Raw genomic sequence first — 10,870 nt, forward strand, 5'->3', positions numbered from 1 at the left:
AAAAAACAATCAAGACCTTGGAAACTTCCACAGTATTGCCTCACAAAATGTGAAAAATCTAAGTATTGGGCCATCAGCTCCATGCATGTGAGCCTTACTGTATCCGACAATACTATATCATGAATACAAAATTATACAAACATATGAATTTGATCCAAAAACACATTTATTGCCCCCATTTCTCTCGCTTGAATGATAAGCCATAAAAGAAGTGATTCTAGTAAATTAGTAAAAAAAAAAACTCCCCCTACTCATCTACTTTTGGTAGACCACTAAACCCTACCCTACCCCACAAATTTTTTTAAAATCAGATCTCACCAACGAAAAAACTCCTATAAAAAAACCCTGCTCTATCACTTCCATCGTCATATACACAACACAAAATAACAAAACAAAAACATGGATTTTGGCATGGTGAGAGCGTTGCTTGCGGCCCTACTTGTAGTGAGCTGCTTCACAGTCGAAGCATTGCCCGTCTCTCAACCACCACTCCACCTCCCAATTCCAACAGAAGCCCCCCCAGCCCATCCTCCTAGCTACTACCACCACCATCACCCTCCGGCCGCCGCCCCGGCTCACCCTCCACATCACCACCACCACCATCACCACCCTCCTCCTTCTCCTTCCCCTGTCCCAGTTCACCCTCCAGTTTACCCTCCACCCAAAACACCTACTACTCCCCATAAGCCAGCCACTCCACCTCCAAAGCCAGCCACTCCTGCACCAAAGCCAGCCACCCCACCACCAAAGCCAGCTACTCCCCCACCTAAGCCATACACTCCTGCGCCCAAGCCAGCTACTCCCCCACCTAAGCCATACACTCCGGCACCTAAGCCAGTCACTCCTCCACCAAAGCCAGCAACTCCACCCAAAAAGCCATACATTCCTGCACCAAAGCCAGCTATACCTCCCCCTAAGCCATATGCACCGCCACCGAAGCCATCGAGTCCACCGGCTAAGCCACCGGTTCACACACCTTACGTTCTTCCACCAAGGAAGTTTGTTGTTGTTCAAGGCGTTGTTTACTGCAAGCACTGCAAGTACACCGGAGTTGACACTCTATTGAACGCTACACGAGTCGAAGGTCAGTGCTACATTACATTTACTTCTCTTGTTAATAAATGTTTCACGGTCTCATTTTCGTGTATATAAATTTTCATATACAGCTGCCATTGTGATATTACACTGCAAAAACACCAAGTACTCGCTCTTCGCCACAGGCAAAACGGACAAAAACGGCTATTTCGTAATCAAGCCAAAGTTCTTGACCACCTATGGTGTTCACAAGTGCACAGTGTCATTGCTTAAGTCGCCACTGCCCAACTGCCAGAAGCCTTCCATGCTCCACGGCGGCGACAAGGGTGGCATTTTAAGGCCTGAGATGCCCAAGTTCCCGGTCGACAAACGCGCTGCTGTTTACTACTCGGTCGGTCCATTTGCTTTCGAGCCCAAAAAATGCTATTAAAGAAACAAAAGTTGCAAGCTCTGAATATCTGTAATGGGTTTATTGAGTTTGTTACTGCGTACGTTGCTTAGGGTTCTGTGTCATGGTTAGTCTTTTTCTCTTTTTACTTCTTCCAAGTCGTCCTGTAATGGGCAACCTGATATGTCAAGTACTGTGTTTATTCACGCGGGTTACAACGATGATAATAAATTATTGTGGTAGTTCATAGTAACACATTTGTGATTGTGACTATAATACTATTCTAGTAAATAAAGCAATACAGCGTAGCTTTTATTGGCCAAATGATGATTAATAATAGTTAATTAATATCAACTTGGAAACGGTATTAGCTACTTTAACGTGTAGTGTAAAATGTATATTCAACGGTCATAATTGTACTGTAGTACTTACTGCATGTCATATGGCAGACCAGGCATGGGGAAGAGGGGTTTCTCGGCCTTTTTCAATAATCCATACACTGCCGTGCTTCCTCGGCCATTGGATCATTCGGCTCTTGGGCCCCTCTTTTTTTTTTGAATTTTAACACCTCGTTTTGATCATTATTTTTTGGCTCTTTATTTGTATGGATAACGATTTAGAGGGCCCAATTTAGATTTAGTTTACTTTTTGGCAAAGTTAATCAATACTGAAAAGTTCTTTAATTATTCGTTAAAGGGAAGATGCAAATAAAGAGCGAAACTCTAGACACATCTTGCAAAGGAAGAATTTTGTTTTAATAAAATTGAATTAAAAGATTGAAACATAAGTATTACGTGGCGAGCAAGTCAAAAAGCTTCTTTCTTAATCAAACAACTTCGTTTCGGACATAATTATAGCTTTTTTTCTTTAAGAAAAAGAAAGATAAATGATTATAGCCTTAATTATATAATAATATAATTAATATAATAAATTGCCTTCATTAATTTATTAAGGTGTATTATGGATATTTCAATTTTCTCTAAACAACTGGAGTCAACTAGTTTTAAGCTTTTCTTCTTTTAATTTCGTTTTTAAATCTAACACTCTTTGATATCGAGAAGAAAATAAAATTAAAAGTACTTGTACTCGTGTTTGTTATTTTAAAATTAGATCAAGATGAATATTAAGCCAATCTAAATATATCATTTACTTCAAGAATTATTATTTTTCCATATTTACGTTTTTCTTTAATTTGGGAGGATTATCTTTTGGCAAGTCTAAAGATTTTTAAAGGTATCAAAATTGAAGTAAAATTGATTGGTACAAACACAACACATTTAAGTTGTGTTTGAAAGTAACAGTATAATTACTAAACACTATAATTACTAAAGTAGTAATTATATATCCTAGTAATTACACTATATTTAAAATATAAAAAGTGTTTGGATGTCAAGCTGTAAATATTTACAAATTTGTACTGTCATGTTTGACAAAATATTTAGTAATTACACAAAAAAATAATATTATATAATAAATACTATTTAAAATAAATAATATTTAGTAATTACACAATGTAATTACACTCAATTCTCTTGGGGCTATGAGAATTGGAGTAATTGGAACACCTCGGATCCTTACACATTATATTGGCTAAACCAATTGTATAAATGCGTTCTCTGAAATTGAAAGATTGAACTTAATGAGAGTACTTGCAAAAATGTTCTCTGGTGCTTAAGTCAGACAATGATTGTCACGACCCAAGCCCTATGCCGTGGCAGATTTGTAATATCCATAACTTGGGTGGTCAAATGTCAAACTTTGACCCTTGTTGGAAAATAATCTTTATAAATGATCATTTAATTTATATTAAATCGTCCTATAATTATAAGTTAGGAAAATTTGCGGCTAAAATACCCAAACTTTCAAGTTACTAACACTTAAATACCCAAACTAATTTTTTGGTGGCAAAAATACCCAACCATTAACTTTTCTGGCATTCCGTTAGTACCCATAGTTAGAGTTTAGTTTTGACATATAAGAGGACAAATGACACTCCAAGATTACTCCACATGTAAATTAAATAAAACAAATAAATCATTTTAAAACCATCTGAAAAGATTTAAAAATATAACTAATGTAATTATATTATATTATTATTAAAACATTTAAAATAAAAAAACTGAAAAAATAAAAGAAAAATAAAACAACGATTATTAGAGAGAGGGAGAGAAGACGAAGAAAAAAAATCGACAACAGAGAGAGGAGAAGAAGAAGAAGAAGAAAGAAAGAAGAAGAAGGATTATAGGAGACGAAAATCACAGGGAAAAATAAAAGAAAAAAAAAGGACGAAAAACTTCCTGTATTTGAAGAATACGAAAAGAAGAACATCCATGGAGTTTTGTAAATGTAGAGAGCGAAAACCTGCAGTTGAACGAACCTCTTGGACTCTAGACAACCCAGGTCGTCGTTTCTTTACATGCCATAAGATGCGGGTAAGTTTCTAGCTTTAATTTGTGTTAATTATTTTGCCCCATTTTTTCTTTCATCTGGGATTTTTGTTATAAATTTTGCCCTAAGTTTGCTTAGAGAAAAAATTGCAGGATTCAGGAGGTTGCAATTTCTTCAAATGGATTGATCCCCCCATGTGTGCAAGGTCTATTGAAGTGATTCCCAGACTTTTGAAGAAAATACGTGGTTTAGAGAGTAAAATCCATGCTTTAGAGAGGGGAAGAATTGATGAAATTTGTGAAGAAGTTGATTCATTTTGCCAAAGTTGTGCTGAGAGTAGTAAATTGATTGAATCATCCTGTGAACAATTTGGTTTTTGGAGAAAATATAAAAAAAGAACAATTATGATTTCTTTTCTTGTTTTGTTTCTGTGTTGGTATGTAATTTAAGGTAAAACTGAGATTTTTGTAAAATATATAGACTTTTTCCCTAATAAACCTTCAACAATTACCTATTGACTTTGTTGTTATGCATTTTCATTACTGCTCATATATTTATCAAGTATATATTTTAGAATTTTCTTAGTTTTATGTTCTTGGGTCATTTTAATGGATCCATGGCTACAACCCTTGATCATTATTATGGTATTATTGTATATACATGTGTGCTGATGGGTTTTCATGTTGAATTATTGGCACTGGCAGTTCATTACATTTGGGTTTGCTTGTACACCATTGTACTTTGTGTGGGAGAAAGTTATAGGCATGCATGACACAAAAAGTATATGCTTAAGGGCACTTGCTAGATTACCAGTGGTGATACCAATATGGTTCTTGGCCATTATATTCCCTTTCTTTGGGCTCATTAACTCAGCCGTTGGGCTCTTTTAGTCAGCTTCGTAGTCTACATCATTCCTTCTTTAGCTCATATGCTCACTTTCAGATCTACTTCTACAGGTAAATAACCCATTCATTCTTCCCCACTTTCTTATTCTTATCTTCATTTCTAGCCTATATAATCTATATATATATATATTATTCCTTTTGATATTGCCCAAATGACTTTGTCTAGTTAGTCTAACATGATTTTTTTGTTTTGGATCAAACCAATCTGGTTTAGCCTTTTAAACACAACAATTTTAACATTCTATTAATACAAGATGTTCACAGTATTGTCTCTGGATTTGATTTTAGCCCACTAGTATAAAGCAATGAGATTGGTAGACTTCCTTGTCATTTATGTGTCTGATATCTAAACATTTCAACTTGTCTAGTAATAAGCGATATCTTAAGAACTATCTAGCTGGGACCAAGCTTGATCTCAGAGTTGACACTTGACCCTACTCATCACAAAAATCAAATCATAAAGTACTATATAAATATGTATATATTTAATATCTTTATTCAGCATTGAAAAATAATGAAATAGATTATGATGATGCATATGCAGGCAACAACCTAATTTAAAATTAAATTTTTTATATAAAAAAGAATAGACTCAGAATTTTTTACCAATTAATATTATTTTCTGCATGTTCGACAGAATGCCGCTGAGAAGTTGCCCTTTTTCCTACCAAGCTGGACAACAGTGTACATGGTGAACGCATTTGTAGTTGTTTGAGTTTTTGTAGTTGGGTTCGAATTTGGCGGGTGGGCTAGCATGACTAACTTCATCAAGCAAGTTGACACATTCGGACTATTTGCCAAGTGCATTATTAATTCTTTCTAACATCATCAACATAGTCCATACAGAAAAGAAGCTTTTCGTTTATTGCTGCTCGCCACCATTTGAAGTATTCTTTGCCATCTAAAATGGAAGAGAGGATAGCATAGGATTCTTGAGGAGTAAATTAGCATTTGATAATATAATTTTTTCTACTACTCAGAACAATCAGTTTAGTGAGTCTATGTATTCTTTATTACTGATGTATATTCTGTTTTGTTTTTTTGTTTTTTCAAGAGAAATTTTGGTTAATATAAATGTGATTAATACTTGAGTTCAATTTGAAACTATAGAGCTAGTTTATTTGCAGCTTTCAATTCTTGATGTAAAACTTTGATTTGAATGTTCAATTCTCCTTACATTAAAACATATAAAACCAACCCTATACTCTCCTCTCAAAAGATTGTTCAATGCTACTGACATCAAAATAGTCTCCTCTCAAAAGATTGTTCAATGCTACTAACATCAAAATAGAGAAAAACAAACACTAAATAACTCAGTACAGTTGTACAAAGCACATCAAAAAATATATATGAACACAAATTCAGTTAGGAGTATTGCTTGGTTGACTAGTTGAAGAAGCCTCCCTAGCTCTTTGCCTCTTAAGTCTTTCCTTCCTTTTATGGTATCCACTTTCAGAGTTTTTGCAAGGGGTCTGCCTCGCTTCTTCGCTTATGTAGCCTAAATAATAAAAGCAGTAGTATGAATTGCAACACATAGGCAAACACAAAAATATGTTAAAAACAAGCAATACAAGTTTACCTTTGCTGTGTTTTGACTTGTACAAGAACTTTTATTATGTCCTTCACCACCACATTTACTACAATGCATTTTTGATCCATGTCAGTTAGATTTTGTGGCACCAGTAGGGGGCTCATCTACCTCCCTCTTCCTAGACTTTTTTGGTCTACCAGGAAGTTTGTATTCGGGAGGTGGAAGGATTGGAGCATTGCTTGAAGATGGCCATTTATCCGGACTTGGCATAGGTTGCACAACCCCTTCATACGCATGTATGAAGCTCTCTTTCTTGTAGTAGTCATGCACATAGTCTAGCACATTGAGCCCTCTTTTCCAAATGGCTGCCACTGCATGACTACAAGGCAAACCATTCCACTCAAACTTCCTACAAGTGCATGTGAGAGCAATTAGGTCTACCACAAAGGACCCATCAGTCTCGTGAGTAACCTGAAAGTTAAATGCATTTGCTCTATTTGTGTGACATTTTTTTGCTACCTCTTTATTTTTCTCAAGGAGATCCCATATCCGCTTGCTAATCCCATCTCTCCATTTGTTGACGCTTTCCCTCTTTTTGAAAAATCTAACCATCAACAAGAATCTAATCTTCTCTAGGAGCGTGACAACAACCTTGTCTCTAGCTTCAAGTATAGCGGAGTTGAAGCTCTCACACATATTGTTTAACACCATATCACATTTCACAGAGTCATCAAAATGTGATCTTGTCCATTCAGATGCATTCTTAGCCATTAACCAGTTATATGCACTCTCATTAACATCCTTAATTGCTTTCATGCATTTCACAAACTCTTCTTTAGTGGAAGCTCGAGCAGCTGCCCATAACAACTGCTTTAACAATAAACTAGGAAAATCTTTCTTAAAATTTGAATGCATGTGTCTCACACAATATCGCACATGTGCCCCATCCCACAAAGCTTTCATGGCATTCTCCAACCCTTTCTGCCTATCACTCATCAATGTGAATTTTGATGGATTTTCAACTTGTAAATCTTCCTTTAATATCTCCACAAACCACTTCCATATCTCTGTGTTCTCCTTCTCCATTATTGCATAAGCTATGGGGTACAATGAATTCTCCCCATCCACTCCTACAGCTGCAAGCAATACACCCGTACAATATCCTTTAAGAAAACACCCATCCAAGCCTATCAAAGGCCTACACCCCTTTATGAATCCATCCTTGCATGCTTTCAAACATATGTAAACTCTCTCAAAGTACCTCTTACCACCTTCTCATGGTGGTCTTCAACAAAGCTGTGCTACCTAAAATAATAAATGTAACAAATTATGACTCTTAAAAACCAAAACAACACTGAAACACAGAATGTTAAATACCCAAACTGAGCAACGTTACATACCTGGATTAGTTGCCAAAATCTGCTTGCAGTAGTCCTCCACAATAACAAATTGGTCTCTAACACTTCCTTCAAGTATCTTCATAGCTTCTTTCTTTGCTCTGTAAAATCTCCATTCAGAAATATAAGAATATTTGGTTGTGCAAGTCAATTGTTTCCATTGCTTGTATGACATATCCGGATTCGCCCTAAATTGTTCTAAAAAATTATTTGCTAACCACCCACCAGCAACATGTCTATTTTTGAACACCTGGCTGCATGAATGCTCATCTACAAGTGTGTTTATCCTGAATGTGCTCTTATCATTAAGTACGCGTGCATACAATATCCATGGACATCCTTTTCCATTGCACTTGACTCTCAATTTTTGACTATTATTGAAGACATAGTTGTACTCCCTTTCGGATTGTATGAAGTATGTTTGGATTGCTTCTCTCAATAACGCCACAGAAGCGAACTCCATCTTAAGCACAAATTTGACATTTTCCATGTGCACCTTAGGGTTAAATTCCCTATGTTTTTGGGAAGGACCATTGCCATCATCATCATCACTTGGTAAACTTTGTAGTTCATCTTCAGAATTGAAACCAGCACTGTCATCATCACCATCTGCGCACTCTTCAACTACACTAATCCACCATTGAGTGGGGTCATTATACTCATAATCTTCCTCATCCCCATTTCCATTGTCACCCTCATACTCTTCTTCTCTCAACTCAAACGCTTCATCTTCATTCATAACTTCATCCCTTTGCTCACCAACTCCTTCTGTCTAAAACTCCTCACCAACCCTCTCTGACTCATACTCATTGTAACGACCCAAATTCACTAATTAGGCTTAAGGGCCTTGATTAGTGTGCCTGGAGGGCATAATGGGAATTATGTGTGATTTTAATGATTTAGATGCATGGTTATGATTTTAAGCATGTTATATGACTATGTGTATTATGTTATGTGATAATTATGATATGTGATTTGTACCACGTGGATGCGGTGATTTCAATGTGATGCACGTGCCGAGACGGTCCTAGAAAGCTAGATAGTGGTAACTGGTGTTTTGGTAACCTGTGTAACTATTAGTAACCATAGAGAGTAACAAGTTTTGTTGGAGAGGTGGTAGAATTGTAAACCAGTAAAAGGACAAGTAAGCCCTTGAGGTCTAGTTAGAAAGGGATATTATTAGAGGGATAAACTGGTCTTTTGGCAGTAAATAGATAAGTTTGAGCTGAAGGAAATACATTTACGTATAACATTTTGGGAGTTGGTTTTATGCTGAATATATTGGAGACCTAGAAGAAGAACAAAAGAAAGATAGGAAAAGGGAAGCTGAACTTTAGCTCTTGGAAGGAGAATCAAGGGGTGTTTGAAGTTATTAACCAAGCTTAAGCCAAGAAAACTCAGAGGTAAGGATTTAGCTATAATATGTTTAAGTTTCAAGTCTGGTTTTTAGATGATGAATATGAATTGAAGCAAGTTGGTGGCTGGTTTTGCATGAATTTAGAGTTGGAGTAATCAAAAGGAGAAGGTGATTTGAAGCTAGAGTTGAGGAGAATCCAAGCTGACTTCTTGACTGAGGTAAGAGTGTATCATGTTTAAATTTTCGTAGCTGTTATGGTTTAGGAATCTAAAGGGGCTGGTTTACACATTTCTCAAGCTTTGGTTCAAAGGTTTGAATCTGAATTTAAGTGTGAATTCTGTGGGTGAGTGTGTAGTTGAGCTGGATTATAGTATTTATAGGTTGTTGGTTGGTCTATGTGGGGTTTTAAATAAGTTTTGGGGCTTGGGTATGAAGTTGGGATGATTTGGAGTGAATTGGGTTCGGGGAAAACGCAGGGAAAACCCAGATTTTCTGGGCTTGCGAAGGAGCGCCGCGGCGCTGTTCTAGCGCGCCGCGGCGCGAGGCTGAATTTCTGGGCAGGCGAGTCCTCTGACTTGTTGGGCGCCGCGGCGCAAGGCCAATTTCAGGATGTTAGAATTTGCAATTTTGAGCCTTTGCTCCGGGGGTTCGGGGGATGTCTTCGGTGCGTTGTTTTAGGGATTTGGGGGTTTCGAGAGTGTGGGATTAATTCCGGGGAGGTAGCTATGGATTGATTAGTGACAAAGGATGTTTCATTTGTGTTGTGATTAGGTTTTTGGAGAGGCTCGGGGTAGAGGACCGTGCTCGCGGCTTCGTGGCATCGGAAACCAGTGAATTGAAAGGTAAGAAAAATGCACCCGGATAAATGTTGGTGATGGGACTAAGTGTTCCCAAGAATTGCGTTGTGTCAATGTTGGTATCATGCCAAAGGACATGTAAAAGCGGCCTAAGAGTGCTGTACTTGATATTAGCGCACTGGGCGCGAGTTGGCCACTGAGAGCCAGGAACAACGGGATAACAGAGGGAGCAGCATGAGGGCGCTAGCCCTGGTTATCGTTTGTGAATTGTGAACGATATGAATTGAAATGCTTAGTATGTGGAATACTTGATTAAACTGACTGATGATATATCTGAGTCTATGAGATGCAATATAAGTTATTGATTTGTTTGTTAATTGTTCATGCTCTGTTGTTGTTGTGTTTTCTTGCTGGGCCTTGGCTCACGGGTGCTACGTGGTGCAGGTAAAGGCAAGGGCAAGCTTGACCAAGCCTGAGGTGGAGAGCCCCGAGGTGGAATGTACTTAGCTAGCTGTTCGATCACCATGGTCGAGGAGTGAGTCAGGACAGGGATTACCTAACTGCTCGTTTTGTCTTAGTATGGCTGGTTAATGTATCTGAACCTTGTAACTTCTGTAGATGGCCCTTAAACAAATATTTTTGGGGGATCCTGTGTAAATAAACAATGTTTCTTAGTGAAAACATGACTTTTGAGACCAAAACGCTTTTAACCCTAGTTCCTTAATAGTTTCAATAACACGGTTTTATTTAAATGACTTGATTAGCAAGTCTGGCATTTTATAAACACACAGTGTAACGGTCTTGGCTATCCAGGGCGTTACACTCATGCTCTAAATGAATATCATTTACATCTTCATTTAGATCAACAAAGGCTTCAGATAGTGTGTTATATTGGGGAGTGGGGTCTGTAAATGGAATCTCTATGTCTTGTTCCTCATATGTACTTGGGGCAGCATGGTCAATATCTATTATGGTGGGATCCTTCTCTCTTAATGGCTCCAAAACAGGTAGGCCCTCCTCAACAAGTGTTTCATCAATGAACTCATCAGGGAGAACTATTCTATTACCCCTC

The 10,870-nt window shown here is 37.5% G+C and overlaps 2 protein-coding genes across 2 annotated transcripts; one reads left to right on the plus strand and one right to left on the minus strand.

Moving 5' to 3' along the window:
* Positions 1-352: 352 nt before the first annotated feature.
* Positions 353-1,676, plus strand: LOC133801752 (non-classical arabinogalactan protein 31-like). The gene is made up of 2 exons (XM_062240002.1): positions 353-1,084; positions 1,167-1,676. Exons 1-2 carry the CDS (start codon positions 400-402, stop codon positions 1,463-1,465), a joined length of 984 nt encoding a protein of 327 aa, XP_062095986.1. The 5' UTR covers positions 353-399; the 3' UTR covers positions 1,466-1,676.
* A 4,700-nt stretch (positions 1,677-6,376) lies between these two features.
* LOC133799939 (uncharacterized) lies at positions 6,377-8,383 on the minus strand. Its single transcript, XM_062237927.1, has 2 exons — positions 7,648-8,383; positions 6,377-7,383 (listed from the first exon to the last, which is right to left on the minus strand). The coding sequence occupies exons 1-2, from the start codon at positions 8,381-8,383 to the stop codon at positions 6,377-6,379; spliced, it is 1,743 nt and encodes a 580-aa protein (XP_062093911.1).
* Between the last annotated feature and the right edge of the window lie 2,487 nt (positions 8,384-10,870).

Source organism: Humulus lupulus, chromosome 9 (genome assembly GCF_963169125.1).
Source record: "Humulus lupulus chromosome 9, drHumLupu1.1, whole genome shotgun sequence".
NCBI lineage: Eukaryota > Viridiplantae > Streptophyta > Magnoliopsida > Rosales > Cannabaceae > Humulus > Humulus lupulus.

Excerpts from the sequence above, each read along its gene's own strand:
- LOC133801752 (XM_062240002.1), top strand. The coding sequence starts at position 400 with ATGGATTTTGGCATGGTGAGAGCGTTGCTTGCGGCCCTACTTGTAGTG. Across the intron at positions 1,085-1,166 it reads GAACGCTACACGAGTCGAAG|CTGCCATTGTGATATTACAC; the intron begins GTCAGTGCTACA and ends TTTCATATACAG.
- LOC133799939 (XM_062237927.1), bottom strand. The coding sequence starts at position 8,383 with ATGAATGAAGATGAAGCGTTTGAGTTGAGAGAAGAAGAGTATGAGGGT. Across the intron at positions 7,384-7,647 it reads GATTTTGGCAACTAATCCAG|CTGTAGGAGTGGATGGGGAG; the intron begins GTATGTAACGTT and ends TATTGCTTGCAG.